Consider the following 26,131-nt stretch of genomic DNA (forward strand, 5'->3'; position numbering starts at 1 on the left):
CTTATTTTATTTTTTTTTAAGATTTTATTTATTAGAGATAGAATGAGCAAGGGGATTGACAGAGGCAGAGAGAAAGGAAGATGAAGGCTCCCTGCTGAGCAGGGAGCCCCACATGAGGCTTTATCCCAGTACCCTCGAATTATGACCTGAGCCAAAGGCAGCTGCTTAACCTACTGAGCCACCCAGGCACCCTACCTACGAATTTGTTTTAAAAAAGAACTTTTTATAAGCTAGTCATCAGTTTTTCAACATAAAAACATTTTTCTTTACTTCTAGACTTAAATCAACTCTATTATTGATGTCAGAGGAGCTAACCAGCCAGCAGGCCCTAGCAGTCATGGGAGCAATGGAAGAGATGGAAAGCCGAAATTCACATCTGATTAAAAAGTAGTCTTTCCTGAAATTCATGGTGTTACCTTTGCTTGTCATCCATAAGTAACTATTTTTCTTGGGGATGCATTATGTTTTTTTTCCTATAATCTATCTGTTGATTTTGAAGAAATAAGGAATTAACACTTAGAGCATTTTTTTATTATCTGTATAGTTCAGATTTTAAAAATAAAGGTTTTTAAATCATTTATATAACATTTTTCATTTCATTTGCTGCTGCTGTTATTTTCAAGTAGAGCATCATAATCTAGGGAAGTGGAGAGCATCTATGTGAACTTGAATTGGTTCACACCACAGTTTCCTTGAAATCATACTGCCATATATTGTCTTTTTTAAAAAGAAATTTAAGAAGAAAAATACATAGTTAAGATTATATATACTTAATGTTTTATTATCTATTATATGATCCTTTTTAAGGTATTCATTCTGCCCCATTTATTCCAGCATACTCCCTCTTAGCATTTCTCATTGCTTTTAATCCATTCCATTAGAGAGCAAGTGAATTAAGGGAGAAAATCAGTTTTGATAATTGTTAATAACTCTTGGTAAAGATTTCTTTGCAGGGAAAATGTGGAATTTAATGGCTGTTCTGAATTTTTTTTAATTTAGAAAGTGAAACTTCATGCTTTTCTCCCCTCTTACTATTAATAATTAAATATTATTTCATTCACACTTTATTGGTAGCTCTTGTATCATTCTATTTTAATTGTTTACATGTCTGTCACCATTTTGAGACTGATCTTCAAGAGCAGAAAAACTTATTTCATTCATTGCTGTTTCTTTGGCACAGAGCATGTCTGGCATGAAAGAACTCTTCAGTAAATATTTAAGACCTAAATGAATGAATTGATTGTAATATATGTTTTCTCATTCTTTATAGAATTGCTTCCATCCTGTGTAAACATTTGGATAACTATAAACCAGTAGAGTTATTGAAGATAACTCAAGCATTGATTTTTCTACATTTTCAAAGTAAAGAGCTTTTTGTGAAACTCAGAGAATTACTGCGTAGGTAAGGTTAAAATCAAAGTGTTTATTTTACAATCTAGACTCAATATTTGTTCTGTTTAATTATGTGGAGAGTTGTTGGAACTTTTGGAGTTAGAATTAAGTGGCATATTACTTAAAATGTTAACACACTTCTCTTTCCCCGTGCATGTTCTGCCAGTTGAAGCCAGTAAGGCAATGAGTTTCCTGGCGATGAATAACATTAAAAAAACCAAGGCATTTTCCTTTCCTGCAGGAATACAGTAACTAGGAAGACTGGAGCTGCCCAACAAGGCAAAACTCCATTTGGGAACACTCATATTTAGGGGCCTTCAGTCTGCTTACTTGCCTGTTTTAAGGCATGTTAATTGTTTTAAAGCATATTAAATCTTTTGATTTGTAAGTTTTTTTTTTTTTTTTTTTTTGTCAGAGAGAGAGAGGGAGAGAGAGCGAATACAGGCAGACAGAATGGCAGGCAGAGGCAGAGGGAGAAGCAGGCTCCTTGCCGAGCAAGGAGCCCCATGTGGGACTCGATCCCAAGATGCTGGGATCATGACCTGAGCCGAAGGCAGCTGCTTAACCAACTGAGCCACCCAGGTGTCCCTGATTTGTAATTTTAAAAAATAAGATATTTAAGAGCAATGTTACTGAAAAAGTATTTTTATGTTTATAATTTAACATTTTCTGTTTCTTCATGACTATAACATTCATATTTTAACAGGGAAGTTACTCAGTTTTCCAAGGATGTTTATAGAAATGGACTCAAATAGAGTTTTCCTTGAAAAATATAATGACTTGAATGAAAATAAAATTACATTAATTAATTAATTAGATTAATCTTTTTCTTCTCTGTTTTTCTATACTAGTTTGATTTCTTATTTTGATTCCTGGAAGACAAGGTATGGGACCCTATGCCATAATCAAAAGATTGGCATAGAGTTGAAAATGATTTTTATTATAATAAAATGATATGCCGTTAAGGTTAAGAGGGATTTGAATTGAAGAATAAGAGATGGTACTTTATGAGGCGAAAATTTAGCTTATTAGATAAGTTAGTAAAAAGTTCACCCTTCTCTTGAAGAAATAACTTTCTTCTTACCAAGGTGATTATATGCAGGATTACTGTTTCTTCACCCTTTTCATATTTAGCATAGACTTTCATATAGCCTCTGAATGAAGAATTTTATGTTCTATATTAAGTATCAAACTGGCCCAGGGACATGGTTTCTTTGGTCTACACAATGTTATTTAAAAATTTGAAATTACACAGTATTGTTTGCCTATAGGTATGCTAACAGAAAAATAAGAGCAGAAGTGGGTATGTCAAAGGAAATTCTAATTTACCCGTGATGTTTTATTTCCTTTGTAAAATGACTTAAAACAATATGATAATGTTAAAATCTAGAAATTCTGAGTTAGTGAGGGCCCTTATACGTCTCTGGGGTTTAAAATATCAAAAAGTTAGTTGGGGGATTTTGTATGGAAATCATAGGTACTCACTTTCTCCTATTTCAGTGCAGGCAGTATCAAGTAGACTTTTAGGGGGAACACAGTCTAATTAAACTCTTCACATAACTATTCCTATAAATAGCTCCTGAAACCACTCAGGGAACACAGGGAATTCATTTACTAGAATAATGTGGCCTTTTTTTAAAGACCATATTGAAATGTAATCTACATACAGTACACCTTTCTCCTCCTCATTACTCTGCTTCTCTCATCCCCCAGGTTAGCTACTACCCCTAGTTCCAACTGTGTGGATTATTAGTTTGTGTGTCTCTTCTTTTGCTCAATAATTATGTTTATGAGATTTACCCATGTTTTTGCTATGTTGTATTTTCTTTGTAAGGATATAACAACAATATTTTACTATAAATCCATTTTACTATTGATGAATATTTTATTTATTTCCAGTTTTTGGTTATTATGAATATCCTCTTACATATCTTTTAGTAAATATATTATGCATTTCTGTAGATATTTACCAGGGAGTATAATTGTGGGTTTGTAGGTTTTACATACATTCATCCTCAGTAGATCTGGTAAATGGTTTTCTAGAGTGGCTGTGCAAGTTTATATTCCCACCAGCAGAATGGAGATCTGAGCATTCCTGTTGCTTGACATTCCTGCCAACACTTGCCATGTTTTTATTTTCTATTTTTAGTTATGCTGGTGGGTATGTGGTAGTATTATAAATAAACATGCATGCACATGTAAGTTTTGGAATTTGAGGAAGTGTTTCCAGGAAAAACATCAAGGGGAGGTTGGAGAGAATGTATCTGTTGGGGGTGTATTTTTAGACAGATACCACAAGGTTGATACATATTGAGAGTTCTACCCTTTAGGTCAATTCTGCAACAGATAAAGCTTCTGGGTCCTTTTCTTTATACACACACACACACACACACACATGTATATATATACATGTATGTATATATATATATATATATATATATATATGTATTTTTTTTTCTTGGTTATAAGGATAAAATATTCATTTAGTACTAATTGGGTACCTACTTTGTGCCAGGCAGTGGGCCAAATACCATATAAAAATCATTTTGTAGCACTTATACATGGAGCCTGGGCATTCCACCACTGCCGCCTTTGCGGGTGTATTTTCACAGCCCTGCACTGTCGCCCCCAGCAGACACTGGGCAGCTGCGATCATCAATAATTTGAACAAAGAAAGTCATAAGCTACATTTTAATGTACTCTAAAGATGCTCAAGAGAGCCGTGGTTTGCAAGAGAGCATCAGATTATATTAGTCTATTTTCTTCAGAGTTCGAGATGGCTTACCATTTTGGTCCCTCTTTATGAACACGTTTGAATAGCTCATTGCAGCAGTCATAATATTTCAAAGATCTTCTCTGAAATTCACAAACAGCTATTTTTGGATCTCTGACATATCATTTGCCCTGTGTGTCATGCTTCTGCTAAGCTTGCCAACCTTTGCAGCAAGATGTCTATATTGCGTGGTGGTGATTTCCAAGCTCTTTACATGTCAGAACTAAAACTGTGATTGGCAAATCTGAACAGCACCCTATACCGAGGAATGAGCAAACCCCAACTTGGAGGGCACTGCTGTTGACTACCTGGCTGTCCTGACCCAACCACCTGTGCTGCAGCTGTTATTTTGTACCCTATTCATGTGATGGAGCAGCTCCAAGTCTAAACATCTTATGCTGAACATTCTATGCTGGCCGTCCTTGCCTGGGTTGTGCCTGAAGATCAGGGTGTTCAGCTGCCACAGGGTCATGGATGTGTAATGTGTGGCGGTAATGGCATGACCTCTGAAGAAGCAAAACAGCCCTTGTGTGCCAGGTGCACCTTGACTGGATCGTGGTTGATATATTCAGCTATACATCCCCTCAACCACCTCTCACCAAAATGACTAGGAGGAGGAACACCCAACAGAGGGAAAATTCAGAGACTCTGACCTCTGCCACAGAACTACTGGATATGAACATAAAACAACATGTTGGAAATGGAAGTCAGAGTAACAATCATCCAGGCAATGGCTAGTTTGGAGAAGGCCATTAGTGGCAACATAGAATCTGTAAGGGCGGAAGTAAGAGCTAATCTGACAGAACTTAAAAATGCTGTCAATGAGATCTAATCTAATCTAAATACTCTAACAGCCAGGATAAGTGAGGCAGAAGATCAAATTAGTGATCTAGAAGACAAACTGATAGAAAAGAAGGATCAGGAGAAGGCCTGGGACAAACAGCTTAAAAGCCATGAAAACAGAATTAGGGAAATAAATGACACCATGAAACGTTCCAATGTCAGAATTATTGGGATCCCTGAGGGAGTGGAGAGAGAAGACTAGAAGATATAATTGAACAAATACTGGATGAAAATTTCCCTAGTCTGGGGACTGGAACAAGTGTTTATGTCCCAGAGGCAGAGAGGATACTCCCTCCAAGATCAACGAGTTTAGAAAGACCTCTAGGCAATAATTGTGAAATTCATGAGTCATAAATTTGGAGAGGATGTCTTAAGGGCAGCTAAGGGGAAGAGATTCCTTTCATACAGAGGAAGGACCATCAGAATACGTCAGACGTATCCACAGAAACCTAGGAAGCCAGAAAGGGCTGGCAAGTCGTATTGAGGGCACTAAATGAGAAGAACATGCAGCCGAGAATACTTGATTCAGCAAGTCTGACATTCAGAATGGATGCAGATATAAAGAGCTTCCAAGACCAGCAAGGTTTAAAAAATTATGTGACCACCAAGCCCGCACTACAAGAAATATTAAGGGGGGGGGTTATAAAAGAAGAAAGAACCCAGGAGTAACATAGAGCAGAAATTTGCAGAGACATTCTGTAGAAACAAGGACTTCACAGGCAACATGATGTCAATAAAAAGTTATCTTTCAATAATCATGTGAATGGCGTAAATGTTCCCATAAAGTGGTACAGGGTTGCAGACTGGATAAAACAACAGTATCCGTCCATATGCTGTCTACAAGAGATACACTTTGGACCTAAAGATATTGAAAGTGGAAGGATGGAGAACCATCTTTCATGCCAACAGGCCTAAAAAGAAAGCTGGAGTAGTGATTCTCGTATCAGATAAATTAGATTTTAAGCTAAAGACTGTAGTCAGAGATACAGAAGAACACTATATCATTCTTAAAGGGTCTATCCACCAAGAAGATCTAACAGTTGTAAATATTTATGTCCCCAGCATGGGAGCAGCCAACTACATAAGCCAACCGTTAACCAAAATAAAGAGTCATATTGATATGAAAACATTAATTATAGGGGATCATAACACACCACTCTCAGCAATAGACAGATAATCTAAGCAGAAAACCAATAAAGAAACAAGAGCTTTGGGGGTGCCTGGGTGGGCTCAGTGGGTTAAGCCGCTGCCTTCGGCTCGGGTCGTGATCCCAGGGTCCTGGGATCAAGCCCCGCATTGGGTTCTCTGCTCGGCAGGGAGCCTGCTTCCTTCTCTCTCTCTCTGCCTGCCTCTCTGCCTGCTTCTGAGCTCTCTCTGTCAAATAAATAAATAAAATCTTTAAAAAAAGAGAGAGAGAAAAAAAAAAAGAAACAAGAGCTTTGAATGACATATTTGACCAGATGGGTCATAGATATATATAGAACATTCAGCTTAAAACAATACTCACTCTTCTTCAGCGCACATGGAACTTTCTCCTATTAGACCACATACTTGGTCACGAATCGAGGCTCAACCAATACCAAAAGATTTAGGTTATTCTTGCATATTCTCAGACCACAATGCTTTAAAACTGGAACTCAACCACAAGGAAAAGTTTGGAAGGAATTCAAACACTTGGAAGCTAAAGACCATCCTGCTTAAGAATGTTTAGATCAACCAGGAAATCAAAGAAGAACTTAAACAATTCATGGAAACCAATGAGAATGAAGACACATCAGTCTAAAACCTATGGGTTACTGCAAAGACGGTCCTAAGAGGGAAATACATAGCCATCCAAGCCTCACTCAAAAAAATTGAAAAATCCCGAATATAACAGCTCTCTTTACACCTTACAGAACTAGAAAATCAACAATAAATTAAGGCAACCCCATGCACAAGAAGGGGAAATTATTAAGATTAGAGCAGAGATCAATGAGTTAGAAACTATAGATATGGTAGAACACATCAATGAAACTAGAAGCTATTTCTTTGAAAGAATTAATAAGATCAATAAACCACTGCCCAAACTAATCCAAAAGGAAAGAGCGAGGACCCAAATTAACAAAATTATGAACGAGAGGGGAGAGATCACGACTAACTCCAAAGAAATAGAAACGATCATCAGAAATTATTATCAGCAGTTATATGCCAATAAGTTAAGCAGCGTAGAAGAAGTGGATGCATTCCTGGAAACCTATAAACTTCCAAGACTGAAACAGGAAGAAATAGACAACCTGAATAGACCCATATCTAGTAAGGAGATTGAAGCAGTGATCAAAAAACTCTGAAAAAATAAGAGTCCAGAACCTGACGGATTCCCTGAGGAATTCTACCAAACATTCAAAGAAGAAATAATACCTATTATCCTGAAGCTGTTTCAAAAAATAGAAACAGAAGGAAAACTTCCAGACTCTTCCTATGAAGCCAGCATTACCCTGATTCCCAAACCAGGGAAAGATCCCATCAAAAAGGAGAATTTCAGACCAATATCACTTTTGAATATGGATGCCAAGATTCTCAACAAGATCCTAGCTAATGGGATCCAACAGTACGTTAAAAAGATTATCCATTATGACCAGGTGGGATTTATCCCTGGGATTCAAGGGTGGTTTAACATTTGCCAATCAATCAATGTGATAGAACAAATCAGTAATAGAAGAAACAAGAACTATATGGTCCTCTCAATTGACGCAGAAAAAGTGTTTGACCAAATACAGCATTCATTCCTGATTAAAGCTCTTCAAAGTATAGGGATAGAGGGAACGTTTCTCAACTTCATAAAATCTATGAAAAACCCACAGCGAATATAATTTTCAATGGGAAAAACTGACAGCCTTCCCATTGAGATCAGGAACACCACAAGGATGCCCACTCTTGCCACTGTTGTTCAACATAGTACTAAAAGTCCTAGTAACAGCAATCAGACAACAACAACAACAAAAAAAGGTATTTAAACTGGCAAAAAAGAAGTCAAACTCTCTTTGCAGATGACATGATACTTTATATGGAAAGTCCAAAAGACTCCACCCCCAAACTACTAGAACTCATACAGCAATTCAGTAATGTGGAAGGATACAAAATCAATGTGCAGAAATCAATTGCTTTCTTATACACTAACAATGAAAATATAGAAAGGGAAATTAGAGAATCGATTTCATTTATCATAACACCAAGAACCATAAGATACCTGGGAATAAACCTAACCAAAAAGGTAAAAGATCTGTACTCGAGGAACTACAGAACACTCATGAAAGAAATTGAAGAAGACACAAAAACATGGAAGAGCATTCCATGCTCATGAACTGGAAGAATAAACATTGTTAAAATGTCTATACTGCCCAGAGCAATCTATACTTTCAATGCCTTCCCGATCAAAATTCCACTGGCCTTTTTCAGAGTGCTGGAACAAACAATCCTAAAATTTGTATGGAACCAGAAAAGACCCCGAATTGCCAAGGAAATGTTGAAAAAGAAAAACAAAGCTGGGGGCATCACATCGGCTGATTTCAAGCTTTACTACAAAGGCTGTGATGACCAAGACAGCATAGTATTGACACAAAAGTAGACACACAGACCAGTGGAACAGAGTAGAGAGTCCAAGATATGGGCCCTCAACTCTCTGGTCAAATAATCTTCAACAAAGCAGGAAAAAATTTACAGTGGAAAAAGGATGGTCTCTTCAATAAATGGTGCTGGGAAAATTGGACAGCTATGTATGGAAGAATGAAACTCTTTTTACACCATACACAAAGATAAACTTGAAATGGATAAAAGACCTCAACCTGAGGCAGGAATCTATCAAAATCCTAGAGGAGAACATAGGCAGTAACTTCTTCAACATTAGCCACAGCAACTTTTTTCAAGACATGTCTCCAAAGGCAAAGGAAACAAAAGCGAAAATGAACTTTTAAGACTCCCTCAAGATAAAAAGCTTTTGCATGGTAGAGGAAACAGTCAACAGAACAAAGAGGCAACCCATGGAATGGGAGAAGATATTCGCAAATGACACTACAGACAAAGGGCTGATATCCAAGATCTATAAAGAACTCCTCAAACTCAACACTCACAAAACAGATAATCACATCAAAAAAATGGGCAGAAGACATGAACAGATAATTCTCCAAAGAAGACATACAAATAGCTAATAGACACTTGAAGAAATGTTCATCATTAGCCATCAAGGAAATTCAAATCAAAACCACATTGAGGGGCGCCTGGGTGGCTCAGTGGGTTGGGCCGCTGCCTTCGGCTCAGGTCATGATCTCAGGGTCCTGGGATCGAGTCCCGCATTGGGCTCTCTGCTCAGCGGGGAGCCTGCTTCCCTCTCTCTCTCTCTCTCTCTGCCTGCCTCTCCGTCTACTTGTGATTTCTCTCTGTCAAATGGATAAATAAAATCTTTAAAAAAAAAAAAAAACACATTGAGGGCGCCTGGATGGCTCAGTGGATCGGGCCGCTGCCTTCGACTCGGGTCATGATCTCGGGGTCCTGGGATCGAGTCCCGCATCGGGCTCTCTGCTCAGCAGGGAGCCTGCTTCTCTCTCTCTCTCTCTCTGCCTGCCTCTCCATCTGCTTGTGATCTCTATCAGGTGAATAAATAAAATCTTTAAAAAAAAAACACAAAAAAACAAAAACACATTGAGATACCACCTTATCCCAGTTACAATGGCCAAAATTAACAGGACAGGAAACAACAAGTGTTGGAGAGGATGTGGAGAAAGGGGAACACTCTTACATGGTTGGTGGGAATGAAGTTGGTGGGAATGCAGCCACTATGGAAAACAGTGTGGAGATTACTTAAAAAATTAAAAATTAAAAATAGAGCTACCCTATGATTCTGCAATTGCACTACTGGGTATTTACCCCAAAGATACAGATATAGTGAAAAGAAGGGCCACCTGTACCCCAATGTTCATAGCAGTAGTGGCCACAATCGCCAAACTGTGGAAAGAGCCAAGATGCCCTTCAACAGACAAATGGATAAAGCAGATATGGTGTACACACACGCACACACACACACACACACACACACAGGAGTATTACGCAGCCATCAGGATGAATACCCAACTTTTGTATCAACTTGGATTGGACTGGAAGAGATTATGCTGAGTGAAATAAGTCAAGCAGAGAAAGTTCATTATCATATGGTTTCACTTAAGGAGCATAGGGAATAATATGGAGGACATTAAGAGAAGGAAAGGAAAAGTGAGTTGGGGTAAATCGGAGGGGGAGACAAAGCATGAGAGACTGTGGACTCTGAGAAACAAACTGAGGGTTGTGGAGGGTGGTGGGGGGTGGAAAGAGTGAGCCTGGTGGTGGGCCTTAAGTAGGACACGTATCTCATGGAGCACTGGGTATGGTGCATAAACAATGAATCTAAGAACACTGAAAAAATAAAATTATATTTCAAAAAACCATTTAGAAAATTTTGGGAAATAGAAAAAAGTATAAAAAGGAAAACAAAGATCATTCCTAAACTCATTCATCCACTGATGACAATTTTGTTTATTTACTTGTGATACGTACTTAGCATGTGTGTAAAAATTTTTTCCGTTCTAGTTGAGAATACAGTTTTGTACTTTTCCCCCCCCACTTAACCTTACCCACTTAGCATTTTCTCACATCATTGAGAACTATTTGTGTATCTTTTTTTTTTTTTAAAGATTTTATTTATTTATTTGACAGAAATCACAAGTGGGCAGAGAGAGAGAGGAGGAAGCAGGCTCCCTGCTGAGCAGAGAGAGCCCGATGCGGGACTCGATCCCGGGACCCCGGGATCATGACCTGAGCCGAAGGCAGCGGCTTAACCCACTGAGCCACCCAGGCGCCCCTATTTGTGTATCTTTTTAATGACTGGAAATTACCCATCATATGACCGTACCATAATTTATTTAAGTGTTCTCTCATTGAACATTCAATTTTCAAATTTTAGCCATGTAAAAATATGATACGTAACACAAATCTTTGCTAGCATTTTATCTATTTGTAATTCTGTGTATTTAAAAAATTTTTTTAAATTGAAGTGTAGTTGCCATTTGCTCATATTTTAGATTCTTTTCTCTTTTTAGGAAAATATTTTACTTATTTATTCATGAGAGAGAATGGCAAAGGCAGACAGAGCAGGGAACCCGATGTGGGACTCTGTCCCAGGACCCTGGGATCATGACAAAGGAAGGCGCTTAACCAACTGAGCCACCTAGGCACCCTTTAGATTACTTTCTTAGGCTAGTTTCCTAGACAGGGATTAACCATGTCAAATAACGTAATTACTTTTCAGTTTAGTAAGTGAAGGAGAATGCCTGTGTCGATGGACCCTTGCTAGCATTGCTACTATGGTTTTTTTAATACGCTAATTTAATATTTTAAAAAGTAACTCAACAACTTTAATTTACATGATTTTTTCTTCTAGTACTTCTAAGTCAAAAGAGTCTTTTTTTTTTTTTTTTAAAGGATTTTATTTATTTATTTGACAGAGATCACAAGTTGGCAGAGAAGCAGGGAGAGAGGAGGAAGCTGGCTCACCAGCTCGGTGGTGGGGGGGCTCGGTCCTGGGATTGAGCCCCGCATTGAGCAGAGAGCCCAATGCGGGGCTCGATCCCAGGACCCCGAGATCACGACCTGAGCCAAAGTCAGAGACTTTAACCCACTGAGCCACCCAGGCGCCCCCCAAGAGTCTTTAAAAACTCCAGTTTTAGGGCGCCTGGGTGGCGCAGTGGGTTAAGCCGCTGCCTTAGGCTCAGGTCATGATCTCAGGGTCCTGGGATCGAGTCCCGCATCGGGCTCTCTGCTCAGCAGGGAGCCTGCTTCCTCCTCTCTCTCTCTCTCTCTCTCTCTCTGCCTGCCTTCTGCCTACTTGTGATGTCTCTCTGTCAAATAAATAAATAAAATCTTTAAAAAAAAACAAAAAAACTCCAGTTTTAACTTTATAATTTAACAACTGCTGCCCTGGTGGCTGGTCTCTTACTTTGGGGGTGGGACTGTTACCATGGGAATTTGGGAAAAGAGGCCTGAGAAGGGAACCAGTGTTACTGAGTGATCAGTGTATGATAAGTCATACCAGCTCCTAACAGGTCATATCAAACATTTAGCCCCAAATTTGTCTCTAGCAACAGCATTAGAAATATTGTTTTGACCTTGATCTTCGGTATGCTGGGGACTATGGTTTCATTTTTGAGTAAAAGATTTGAGATGTGCTTTAGAAAATCTTAAGACTTATCGTGGTAGTCCTTTGTGGACCTGTCAGTACATTTATCTAACCGGTTCTTCTTAAATTAACTTGTATTTTAAACCTATCACACCTGTTAATAATAATAATAATAAATAATAATAATAATGTACTCAGACTTTAAATAATTTTCATTTTTTATTGCCAATTTATTAATTTTGTTCTTTTCATTTTCTTCTTTTTCCTTTATAGTTATTTGAAAATTAGTTTTATACCTAGTGAGATTTCCATCCTGGTCTATACTCTTTCCATTCTTCCATCTCCTCACCTAGATGAAGTGGAAATGTCTCGAATTGAAGCTGTTGTACCGCATTGTGACCTAAATGACCTGAATGGTTTAGCTACATCTGTTTTAAGATGGATTCAGTATGATCGCAAATATCTGGATAATACCACTGGGAAACAACTGAGACTGCTTCAAAAACTAGATCACTATGGTCTTCAGAGATTACGAAAATTCAACAATTTGAATCTATTATGGGAAGAACTTAAATCTTTAAAAGGAGACTGGTTTGCCGAGTCACTTCTTGAAGAAACAGTTGCTACTTTACAGTGCTTGATGGATGAAATTAATTACAAAAATGTTGCAGAGATTGCAACTTTTATTTCTAGAACTAACTACCTTAGTACTTTGCTACTGGATAGGATTGCTTCAGTGGTCGTTCAGCAGATTGAAAAGGTGATAATGAGTTTTAAATAGTTGTCAACTTCTAAAAGCATAAATGTTTATCATAAGTACTTTGAGAACTTAATTAGAATTGGAATTTTATTAGCTTTTTTTTTTTTTTTTTTAAAGATCTTGTTTATTTGAGAGAGAGAGTGCATGCGAACTGGAGCAGTGGTGGGTGGGGTAAGGGCAGAGGGAGAGGGACTAGCAGACTCTCTGCTGAGCAGGGAGCCCAACACTGGACTGGATCCCAGGACTCTGAGATCATGCATGACGTGAGCTGAGGGCAGATACTTAACTGACTGAGCTACCCAGGCACCCCTGGAATTTGAATTTTAAAAGTTAAGTTCTAGTATCTGGTTCAGCAGTTTGTTTCTCCTCTGAAGTTTTTTTCCTCCAGTGTAGATCTGGGGAGTATAGCAGTCATCTTTTGGTTCACTACAATATTTTAAAGACTGTAGTCAAAACTCATTGTCTAGAAAGAAATGCTTAAAACAATATTAATTGTTTTAAGAAAATGAAGAATGAATTTTGTTTTCTTTTTTCTTATTTTCTATAATCCTGTGATGTTACTTTTACTATTTAAGAATGACTACATTCAAAAGTGTGAGATAAGTGTGAAGAATGAGGGAAGGGGCACCTGGGTGGCTCAGTGGGTTAAAGCCTCTGTCTTCAGCTTAGGCCATGATCCCAGGGTCCTGGGATCGAGCCCTGAACCAGGCTCTCTGCCCAGCAGGGAGCCTGTTTCCCCGCTTTCTGCCTGCCTCTCTGCCTACTTGTGATTTCTGTCAAATAAATAAATAAAATCTTAAAAAAAAAAAAAGAATGAGGGAAATGTAGGGTGTGCACTGACTTCCGTATTCTTAAATTGTCAGTGTGTCTTCTTACAAATTTATTTCTGGAACTTATTTGTAAATTGTTGCCTTTTGGATTGTGTGAGAAGCAGCTCACTTAAAAAAATCTATATCAGGATAAGGCTTTTACTTAGGAGACAGCATTTCTGCCAAAATAAAATAAAAATCTGTCTTATTTGTTTAGCATAGTACCTGGCAGTCAATAAGTTTTATTTGAGTGAGTGAATAATGATATTTTAAAAATGAATGAATGAAAGAAAAATGATTATAAACTAACTTCTTTAATTACATTATATGATGAGTCTATAAAATGGACTGATAACCACAGAATTCTGTTTCCTGTTCATTTTAATGTCTAATGAATTCTGCAACAGGATTTTACACCTAACAAAATTAATTTGCAGATTATCTGATTAATTTTTTCTGCACTGATAACTTAGAGGTACTAGAAACTACTGGTGATACTAAGAAGATTATAAAAATTGGAAAAAGTAGTAAGTAGTGATGCATTTATCATTTTACTCTAGGCAAGTTAGAAAAAGATTTCTACCCACAATAAAAATTAGGTTAAATTTTTGTTTCATTTTACTGAAGTTTAAACTATAACTTTTTGTTGTGTTTATACAGATCCACCCTTTTGTGATCCTTGGTATTATTCTTCCATTTAGCATCATGAACTATGATCCACCTCAAAATGATGAATTTTTCAGGATTTGCATTCAATACCTGAATTCTTACTTAAGTAGGTATATTGTTTGATAATATATTGAGTAAGTATGTTGGAGGATACTATTGCCACTGTGGTAAGAAATATTTCTCATTTAAGGGGTAACCATAATAGCTGTGAGTTCTAGACCTAAAAAAAGTTTGTTATCCATTTTTTTTTAAGATCTTATTTACTTATTTGTCAGAGAGAGAGAGAGAGAGAGCACACACAAGCAGACAGAGTGTCAGGCAGAAGCAGAGAGAGAAGCAGGCTCCCTGCTGAGCAAGAAGCCTGATGCCAGACTTAATCCCAGGGCCCTGGGATCATGACCTGAGCTGAAGGCAGCAGCTTAACTGACTGAGCCACCCAGGTGTCCCAATTTATCCATTTTTATTATGAAAAATATAAAGCTTAAAGAAGAAATGGAAAAAATCAAAGAGTGCCTATATTCTCACTGGGCAGACTTAGTAATTGTTAACATTTTATCATTATTTGCTTTACTGTTTGTTTCTCTTGCTCTCTTATTTTTTTGGAACCATTTCACAGTAAGCTGAAGGCATCATGACCTTTCACCCCTAATTGCTCAGGCATACGTCTCCTAAGAATCATGACCTCTTCTATCACCACAACACTACTATGACACCTAAGAAAATTAATAGTCCCTAATATCTAATATACAGTCCATGTTTAAATCTCCCTTATTAGTCTCAAAATACCTCTTAGGGTGGTTATTTTGGGCCCAACATCCACTCATTGCATTAGGTTGATACCTCTTTAGTCTCTTATAATCTAGATATTGTTTTTTTTATTCCTTTCCCCTGCCATTGACTGGCAATGTGATATGACAGCCATGTCTGATACTACTTTGTGAATAGACAAGTAAAATGGGTTGCTGTGATAGGTTTATATTTAGTCATGAATGGGCGTAGGCCTGTTTGGCGTTCATATATCTCTCTTTTTTTTTTTTTTTAAAGATTTTATTTATTTATTTGACAGAGATCACAAATAGGCAGAGAGAGAGGAGGAAGCAGGCTTCCCGCTGAGCAGAGAGCCCGATGTGGGACTCGATCCCAGGACCCTGGGATCATGACCCGAGCCGAAGGCAGAGGCCTTAACCCACTGAACCACCTAGGCGCCCCCATATATACCTCTTTTAAAGTAACACAATTATGTAGAAAGAGCAGACTTTAAACTGAAGCTTATTGTGCTTTCCTGGTTGTTCAGTCTTGTGCCAATAGCCAGAAGGAAGTGAAAGCACATCCTTTAAAAATAAATAAATAAATAAATAGTTTGGGGCGCCTTGGTGGCTCAGTGGGTTAAAGCCTCTGCCTTCAGCTCAGGTCATGATCCCAGGGTCCTGGGATCAAGCCCCGCATCGGGCTCTCTGCTCAGCAAGGAGCCTGCTTCCTCCTCTCTCTCTCTGCCTGCCTCTCTGCCTGATTGTGGTCTCTGTCTGTCAAATAAATAAATAAAATCTTCTAAAAAAATTTAAAAAAATAAATAAAATAAATAGTTTAAGAGAAGAAAGTTTGAGAAATACAGCTTTATTATTTTTTTTAAAGACTTACTAAGAGAATGGAAAATGCTTGGAGACCTTTATAAGTAAAATTTTAAATAATGGCATAATATTTTTATTTTGAATAATTATTAGATTTGACAGGTCACTATTTTTTTAAATTAAATTTATTTATTTTTTAAAATAAACCTATAATGTATTTTTATCCCCAGGGGCTGTGACTCTCCAGGTTTACACATTTCACAGCACTAATCGTAGCACATACCCTCCCCAATGTCCATATCCCCACCACCCTGTCCCATCCCCCACTCCCACCAGCAACCCTCAGTCTGTTTTTTGAGATTGAGTCTTTTATGGTTTGTCTCCCTCCCAATCCCACCTTCTTTCATTTTTTCTTTTCCTACCCCCAATCCCCCCACATTGCATTTCCACTTCTTCATATCAGGAAGATCATATGATAGTTGTCTTTCTCTGATTGACTTATTTTGCTAAGCATAATACCCTCTAGTTCCATCCACTTTGTCGCAAATGGCAAGATTTCATTTCTTTTGATGGCTGCATAGTATTCCATTGTGTATATATACCACATCTTCTTTATCCATTCATCTGTTGATGTACATCTAGGTTCTTTCCATAGTTTGGCTATTGTGGACATTGCTGCTATAAACATTCGGATGCACGTGCCCCTTCGGAGCACCACGTTTGTATCTTTAGGATATATACCCAGTAGTGCAATCGCTGGGTCATAGGGTAGTTCTGTTTTCAGTTTTTTGAGGAACGTCCACACGGTTTTCCAGAGTGGTTGCACCAGCTTGCATTCCCACCAACAGTATAGGAGGGTTCCCCTTTCTCTGCATCCTCGCCAGCATCTGTCATTTCTTGACTTGTTAATTTTAGCCATTCTGACTGGTGTGAGGTGGTATCTCATTGTGGTTTTGATTTGTACATCACTGATGCCGAGTGATTTGGAGCATTTTTTCATGTGTCTGTTGTTGGCCATCTGGATGTCTTCTTTGCAGAAATGTCTGTTCACGTCCTCTGCCCATTTCTTGATTGGATTATTTGTTCTTTGGGTGTTGAGTTTGCTAAGTTCTTTATAGATTTTGGACACTAGTCCTTTATCTGATATGTCGTTTGCAAATATCTTCTCCCATTCTGTCAGTTGTCTTTTGGTTTTGGTAACTGTTTCCTTTGCTGTGCAAAAGCTTTTGATCTTGATGAAATCCCAATAGTTCATTTTTGCCCTTGCTTCTGTTGTCTTTGGCGAAGTTCCTAGGAAGAAGTTGCTGCGGTTGAGGTCGAAGAGGTTGCTGCCTGTGTTCTCCTCAAGGATTTTGATGGATTCCTTTCTCACATTGAGGTCCTTCATCCATTTTGAGTCTATTTTCATGTATGGTGTAAGGAAATAGTCCAATTTCATTTTTCTGCATGTTGCTGTCCAATTTTCCCAGCACCATTTGTTGAAGAGGCTGTCTTTTTTCCAATGGACATTCTTTCCTGCTTTGTCAAAAATTAGTTGACCATAGAGTTGAGGGTCTATTTCTGGGCTCTCTATTCTGTTCCATTGATCTATGTGTCTGTTTTTGTGCCAGTACCATGCTGTCTTGATGATGACAGCTTTGTAATAGAGCTTGAAGTCTGGAATTGTGATGCCACCAACTTTGGCTTTTCTTTTTCAATATTCCTTTGGCTATTCGAGGTCTTTTCTGGTTCCATATAAATTTTAGGATTGTTTGTTCTATTTATTTGAAAAAAAAATCGATGGGATTTTAATAGGGATTGCATTAAATGTGTAGATTGCTTTAGGTAGCATAGACATTTTCACAATATTGTTCTTCTAATCCAGGAGCATGGAACATTTTTCCATTTCTTTGTGTCTTCCTCGATTTCTTTCATGAGTACTTTATAGTTTTCTGAGTATAGATTCTTTGCCTCTTTGGTTAGGTTTATTCCTAGGTATCTTTTGGTTTTGGGTGCAATTTTAAATGGGATTAACTCCTTAATTTTTCTTTCTTCTGTCTTGTTGTTAGTGTAAAGAAATGCAACTGATTTCTGTGCATTGACTTCATATCCTGACACTTTACTGAATTCCTTTACAAGTTCTAGCAGTTTTGGAGTGGAGCCTTTTGGGTTTTCCACATATAGTATCATATCATCTGCAAAGAGTGATAGTTTGACTTCTTCTTTGCCGATTTGGATGCCTTTAATTTCCTTTTGTTGTCTGATTGCTGAGGTGAGGCCTTCTAGTACTATGTTGAACAGCAGTGGTGATAACGGACATCCCTGCCGTGTTTCTAACCTTAGCGGAAAAGCTTTCAGTTTTTCTCCGTTGAGAATGATATTTGCAGTGGGTTTTTCATGGCTTTGATAATATTGAGGTATGTGCCCTCTATCCCTACACTTTGAAGAGTTTTAATCAGGAAGGGATGCTGCACTTTGTCAAATGCTTTTTCAGCATCTATTAAGAGTATCATATGGTTCTTATTCTTTCTTTTGTTAATGTATTGTATCACATTGATTGATTTGCAGATGATTTGCAGATGTTGAACCAACCTTGCAGCCCTGGAATAAATCCCACTTGGTCATGGTGAATAATCTTTTTAATGTACTGTTGGATCCTATTGGCCAGTATTTTGGTGAAAATTTTTGCATCTGTGTTCATCAAGGATATTGGTCTGTAATTTTCTTTTTCGATGGGATCCTTGTCTGATTTGGGGATCAAGGTGATGCTGGCCTCATAAAATGACTTTGGAAGTTTTCCTTCTATTTCTATTTTTCTAGTTTCAGGAGAATAGGAATTAATTCTTCCTTAAATGTGTGGTAGAATTCCCCTGGGAAGCCGTCTGGCCCTGGGCTTTTGTTTGTTTGGAGATTTTTGATGACTGTTTCAGTCTCCTTACTGGTTATGGGTCTGTTCAGGTTTTCTGTTTCTTCCTGGTTTGGTTGTGATAGTTTTTATGTCTCTAGAAATGTATCCATTTATTCCAGATTGTTGAATTTGTTGGCGTAGAGTTGCTCATAATATGTTCTTATAATTGTTTGTGTTGGTTGTGATCTCTCCTCTTTCATTCACAATTTTATTTATTTGGGTCCTTTCTCTTTTCTTTTTGATAAGTCTGGCTAGTGGTTTGTCAATCTTACTAATTCTTTCAAAGAACCAGCTCCTAGTTTTATTGATTTGTTCTATTGTTTTTTAGTTTCTATTTCATTGATTTCTGCTCTGATCTTTATGATTTCTCTTCTCCTGCTGGGTTTAGGCTTTCTTTGTTGTTCTTTCTCTAGCTCCTTTAGGTGTAGGGTTAGGTTGTGTACCTGAGACCTTTCTTGTTTCTTGAGAAAGGCTTGTGCTGCTATATATTTTCCTCTCAGGACTGCCTTTGTTGTGTCCCACAGATTTTGAACCATTGTGTTTTCATTATCATTTGTTTCCATGAATTTTTCAATTCTTCTTTGATTTCCTGGTTGACCCATTCATTTTTTTGAAGGATGCTGTTTAGTCTCCATGTATTTGGGTTCTTTCCAAATTTCCTCTTGTGATTGAGTTCTAGCTTCAGAGCATTGTGGTCTGAAAATATGCAGGGAATGATCCCAATCTTTTGATACTGGTTGAGACCTGATTTATGTCCCAGGATGTGATCTATTCTGGAGAATGTTCCATGTGCACTAGAGAAGAATGTATATTCTGTTGCTTTGGGATGGAATGTTCTGAATATATTTGTGATGTCCATCTGGTCCAGTGTGTCATTTAAGGCCTTTATTTCCTTGTTGATCTTTTGCTTAGATGATCTGTCCATTTCAGTGAAGGGAGTGTTAAAGTCCCCTACTATTATTGTATTATTGTCGATTTATTTCTTTGATTTTGTTATTAATTGGTTTATATAGTTGGCTCCTCCCACGTTAGGGGCATAGATATTTAAAATTATTAGGTCTTCTTGTTGGACAGACCCTTTGAGTATGATATAGTATCCTTCTTCATCTCTTATTATAGCCTTATTATAGCCTTTGGCTTAAAATCTAATTGATCTGATATAAGGATTGCCACCCCAGCTTTCTTCTGATGTTCATGAGCATGGTACATTGTTTTCCACCCCCTCACTTTAAATTTGGAAGTGTCTTTGGGTCTAAAATGAATTTCTTGTAGGCAGCATATTTTGATGGGTTTTGTTTTTTTATCCATTTTGATACCCTGTGTCTTTTGATTGGGGCATTTAGCCCATTAAAATTCAGGGTAACTATTTCCTGTAGAGCTGGTTTGGTGTTTGCAAATTCTTTCAGTTTTTGTTTGTCCTGGAAGCTTTTTATCTCTCCTTCTATTTTCTTTTTTTTTTTTTTTTAAGATTTTATTTATTTATTTGACAGAGAGAAATCACAAGTAGATGGAGAGCCAGGCAGAGAGAGCGAGAGAGAGAGAGGGAAGCAGGCTCCCTGCTGAGCAGAGAGCCCGATGCGGGACTCGATCTCAGGACCCCGAGATCATGACCTGAGCCGAAGGCAGCAGCTTAACCCACTGAGCCACCCAGGCGCCCCTCTCCTTCTATTTTCAATGATAGCCTAGCTGGATATAGTATTCTTGGCTGCATGTTTTTCTCGTTTAATGCTCTGAATATATCATGCCAGTTCTTTCTGGCCTGTCAGGTCTCTGTGGATAGGTCCACTGCCAATCTAATGTTTTTACTGACAGGTCACTATTAACCTCATTTGTGATTTGATCTTGATTTATGAAATAAACTCAGCAAAAATCTGAAAGCAAAGATGTAATGTCTTTTTTGTCCTTTCTAAGTATATTGCTCTCAGTAGGAACCCTTTCCTTCTCATCAGAAATGTCTCTTGGGTGAGGAAAATCTGCTGAATAACCTCAAAGTGCCTTTACTGTTGGGTGACAGATAAGGGAGGAGGTGCTCTTGGAAACCTGAGCTTCGTATTCATCTACACTCAACCTGGATATTTGAGATTCCTAACAGCAATACAGAATAGTAGTCCAGGCTCCGGAGCTGGGCTCTCAGGGTTAAACCTCACTGTCTGCTTGCTAACCATGTGACTGTAGGCAAGTCATTTAACTTCTCTGTGCCTCTGTGCATATATTTACAAAGGGGAGATAATAATTGTTTCTACTGTATATTGAAATGAGATTTCAATGCGTTAATATATGTAAAGTGCTTAGAATGATACCTAACACATTCTGAGCACCTGTGATATTGTTATCATCAATACATAGAGACTTGGACCACTTAACCACATATACTACTGACCTTTTTGTTTTGAATTCTTTCTCTACAAAGCCAATTTTTAAAACTTTTTAATGGAAGTCAAATAATAGTATAGGAATATTTACATATCCTTAGCACATAGTATGAATTTACAGAAATTGAATCGCCCAAGGAATTAGTACCCAGGTGAAGAAACAGAGCATTACCACAGTGTCTTCTCTCCTGTCCCCCTTTCCTTACTCTGCTCCCCTGCAAAGGTAAGCACTTCACCACTATCCTGACTGGTAACTGTATAGATTAGCTTTGTCAAGGCTGTGTTTGTATCAGTTTTTTAAAACCTGGGTTGACCTGAATAAAGTATGTGCCTATGTATATGTGAGGTGGCTGTACATTATAATTTTTTTATCTTAATTTTGTTTCAGATGTGTTGAATCCTCTCATGTTAGTGTTTCTTGGTTATTCTTTGGCCATTCTTGGGTATTTTCCAGAAGATCTGCTGAAGGCAATTTTTAACATCAAATTCTTAGCCAAAATGGATTCTCAACTTGAATGTGTGTATCTACATTGTTTTTTAATTTTTATTTTTTATAAGGATTTTATTTATTCATTTTAGAGAGAGAGAGAAAGCACAAGCAGAGGGAGGGGCAGAGGGAGAGGGAGAAGGAGAAGGCTCCCTGCTGAGCAGGGAGCCTGATGTGAGGTTCCATCCCAGGACCCTGGGATCTGACCTGAGCTGAAGGCAGTATCTACAATTTATTAAACTATTACCTATACTTTATATTCAAATTTTATCTCTATCTAAACTAAAGCATTTAAATGTAAATATGTATTTTTTAATGAAAGTATTTCCTACTTTCTGGAGAAAATTTGGAAAACAGAAAAGTATAAAATAGGAAATAAAAGCTAACTCATAATTTTACTAGCAAGTGAAACTACCAGTTTTTTTTTTCTTTTTTTAAAGATTATTTATTTATTTATTTGACAGAGAGAGATCACAAGTAGGCAGATAGGCAGGCAAAGAGAGAGATAGGGAAGCAGGCTCCTTGCTGAGCAGAGAGCCTGATGCGGGACTCGATCCCAGGACCCTGAGATCATGACCTGAGCTGAAGGCAGCAGCTTAACCCACTGAGCCACTCAGGTGCCCCGAAACTACCAGTTTTAATAATATTTTAGAGTATATCTTTCTTTCTGTCTCCCTCCTATTTTTATGTATATGTTTATATATCTATATGTATTTTAAAACAAAGTTTGGATTATTAGTATATTCATTTTTCTATGTTGCCTCTTGTCATTGAACTATATTTTGAACAATTTTGTGTGCCATTAAATACTTTCTGATGTCATGATTGTTTTAGTGTCTGTATAATCTGCTATGATAGGTATGTAATAACATTTATTATCATGTAAGTCATTTCCAATTCATCATTATAAATAATGATTATTATACATAAATCATTGACCTCATCTTTGTTTCTTTAGGATAGAAACCTAAATGTGGAATATTAGGTCAATGAAAATTCTTTGGTAGTATTTTTCAAAATGTAGTTGTCATATTCATGATTCGTGAAAATGACATAGGAGTTGGTCCTAATCATGCCACTGAATAATTTAAAAAATATAAAGCATGTGTGTGCAAATGAAATGATTTTATAATATGAGGGAAAAAATACTAACAAACAATGGGGATAAATGAATGTGAAAAAATGGATTGCCTTTGTTACGTCCCACCTGTCAAAATCCATTAATATTTTGTTTTTGATTTCAGTTTTATGTTCATCTCTAAATATGAGGGTCCAGTTACGTCTTATGGAATTAAATAGAGCAGTCTGCTTGGAGTGCCCTGAGTATCAGATTCCATGGTTTCATGACCGCTTCTGTCAACAGCAGTATAATAAAGGTTTGAGTTGTCTTTGGGTCAAACAGCAAATTTTAATTCCAAGGTGAATTCCTAAGTAGCAGCATTTTGTTAAGCCCAACCATGACACCAGAGTTAATGAGAGTGCCATGACCTGTTTGATAGAACCATTTTATAGGTGAGATTTATGTTATAAGACTTTCTTAATATTTAGGACACTAAACCTCTCTGGTAGAGAGCACAGAAATTGTATCGTTCTGAATTAAATGTCATTGCATATGGTATTATATCTAAGCTCTTGTTGAAAATATTAATCTTGATTTTTTGGTTAGTACAGTTCGGTTGATTTTCATGTGAAACTGATTAACTTATTTTAAGTGCACTAATTATTTTTATTTTCTTAAAGATATTGGCAGCTTGAGTGGAGCACAGCAGCAGATTTATAAAATGTTAGCAGAAGTGCTGGGAGGACCCAATTGTGTAAAAGCCTCAGTTCTTACACCTTATTACCACAGAATAGGTGAGTGTGTGTTAGGTTATCAGGTACTCTCAGAAGACTAAACTAATTAAAGTACAATCACCTCATCAAATGGAAATCTCCAAACAGACTAAAATAGAAAGAAGAGTATAGTGATTCCCATGGGCCAGCTTTGATAACCATCAGCATTTTGTTTTAAAAAAATAATTTTTTTTTTTAAAACCAGTCTTTCCCAATTCTAAATAAAACCCCGATTCAGATTCACTGAACAGTTCTAGATCTTCAGGTTGTATTATCTACCTGGATGAAGATTTCTGCAGACTTGTGCCCAACTCTAAACTCATTGACTTTCTCAGTTATCTAGTTGTAGAGGGCATTTTGATTTGTCAGGGAGGACATAAAGTTAGTAGACTAGCTGATAAATTGGATGGCAACATAAGATTTTTTTTTAAAAATAGCTAAGTTCAAGTGGTGAACTTAAAGATGAAATTTTAAGAGAATTAACATAAACTTTGTAAATTTAGATTTAGAAAACATCTTGCATACATACAAGTTGTTATATAGAATTATAAGTCTGATTGGGGTGCCTGGGTGGCTCAGTAGGTTAAAGCCTCTGCCTTCTGCTCAGGTCATAATCCCAGGATCCTGGGATCGAGCCCCACATTGGGCTCTCTGCTCAGCAGGGAGGCCTGCTTCCATGTCTCTCTCTGCCTGCCTCTCTGTCTACTTGTGATCTCTGTCTGTCAGATGTCAAATAAATAAGTAAAACTTAAAAAAAAAAGAATTATTCGCCTGATATTAACTAATTCTATAAATGATTGTCAAAAATCAAATACTATTTTAAACTATGTTATTAATAATAAGAATGTTCTTCAGACATGTCTTAGTATTGTATTCTTTTTTGAGGGTTGCATTTTGTGAGAGACAGTGACAAATGGGACCTGGAAAGAGTCTAGAAATCCTGTCTTAGAACTAGAGAGGACGGGGACTGCACAGATTTAAATTCCTTAGCGAGTTCTTCAACCTTGGAACCTTATTAGTTTCTTCATCTGTAAATGGGGATAATAACGCCCTCTTAACAGGGTTAATTGATTTATTGTATGAAAAACATTTAGCACGGCCCTTGGAACATAGTGAGTGCTCAATAAGTTTTACTAAAAAAATACAAATATAATATAATGTTTAATCTGAATGTTTAAACTGAAATGTTTAATCTGAAACCAGGAAAAGTTGTGGTAAGCATAACTTAAAATATTTGAAGGATTGTTATGTGAAAGAAGAAAAAGATATCTATTTCGAGGATAAAAATACTTTAAAAATATTTTATATATTATTATATTTTAAATATAAATACTTTTTAAAATATTTTAAGTCAATAAAAGAATTTTATGAATGTTTTGTCAAAATCTGAAATAATGGGGTGCCTTGTGAAGAAGAAATGTTTGGGCAGAAGCTGGATTATCAGACTGAGTGTTCAGAAGACTGAACCAAATTCATCATTTGTACTCTCATCTTGCACTACAAAACCCATTTTCTCAGTTGTTTGGTTTTATTTTAGGCTTACATTTGCCTATGAGTGACAAAAATCCACAAGTAAAGGAACTTAACCAGTTTATTTCCTTCTTCCACGTGCATAGGGTATCCAGGGCTGGGATGCCAGCTCCACAAATCTTAAAAGATCAAGATCCTTCTATCTTATTTTATTTTTTAAAGATTTTATTTATTTGTCAGAGAGAGAGTGCAAGAATGCACACAAGCCCAGAGAGGGGCAGGCAGAGGGAGATGGAGAAGCAGGCTCCCTACTGAGGAGGGAGCCTGATGTGGGGCTGGATCCCAGGACTGTGGGATCATGACCTGAGCGAAAGACAGACACTTAACCAACTGAGCCACCCAGGCGTCCAAGATCCATCTATTTTATTCTAAACTACAACCTCAATATGTAGCTTCCATTTTATGGTCCAAAATGGCTCCTTCTGCTTTAGCCAACATATCAACAATCTAAGCAGAAGGTGGAGGGAGGGAAGGAAAAGGAAGGGTGTGCCTCTGAGCTCCGCTCCTTGAAGTTGCACATACCATTTTTAAATTATACCCTATGGTCACACTTGGCTGTGAATGAGTTTAGGAAATGTTTTCATTCTGGGTGGCCATGTATCCAGCTAAGAATAGAGATCTTCCTTGACTTATCATGGGGTTGTAAGTTGAAAATATTTTAAGTCAAAATGCATTTAGGGGCACCTGGGTGATTCAGTCAGTTAAATGTCCAACTCTTGATTTTGTCTCAGGTCATGTTCTCAGTGTTGTGAGATCGAGCCCCTCCTGGGGCTCTGTGCTGGGTGGGGAGTCTGCTTGAGATCCTTACTCACCCCCTTCTCTCTGCCCTACTCCATCCTCCACTTGTACCGTCTCTTGCACACACAACCTCTCTAAAAAAAGGAAAAAGAAAAAAAATGCCTTTCATGCACCTAACATGCTGAACTTCGTAGCTTAGACTAGCCTACTTAAATGTGCCCAGAACACTCACATTAGCCTATAGTTGGGCAAAACCATCTACCACAAAGCTTGTTTTACAATAAGGTGTT

General features: G+C 37.5%; 1 protein-coding gene across 1 annotated transcript in view; it reads left to right on the forward strand.

Moving 5' to 3' along the window:
- FASTKD1 (FAST kinase domains 1) overlaps window positions 1-26,131 on the forward strand; it is a 54,823-nt gene that overhangs the window by 23,703 nt on the left and 4,989 nt on the right. Inside the window, exons 6-12 of the mRNA XM_059167098.1 lie at window positions 277-387; window positions 1,271-1,402; window positions 12,462-12,948; window positions 14,418-14,532; window positions 21,642-21,770; window positions 22,985-23,116; window positions 23,481-23,594. Coding sequence (XP_059023081.1) covers window positions 277-387; window positions 1,271-1,402; window positions 12,462-12,948; window positions 14,418-14,532; window positions 21,642-21,770; window positions 22,985-23,116; window positions 23,481-23,594 — 1,220 coding nt within the window. The remainder of the gene's footprint in view (window positions 1-276; window positions 388-1,270; window positions 1,403-12,461; window positions 12,949-14,417; window positions 14,533-21,641; window positions 21,771-22,984; window positions 23,117-23,480; window positions 23,595-26,131) is intronic.

Source organism: Mustela lutreola, chromosome 3 (assembly GCF_030435805.1).
Source record: "Mustela lutreola isolate mMusLut2 chromosome 3, mMusLut2.pri, whole genome shotgun sequence".
Taxonomy (NCBI): domain Eukaryota; kingdom Metazoa; phylum Chordata; class Mammalia; order Carnivora; family Mustelidae; genus Mustela; species Mustela lutreola.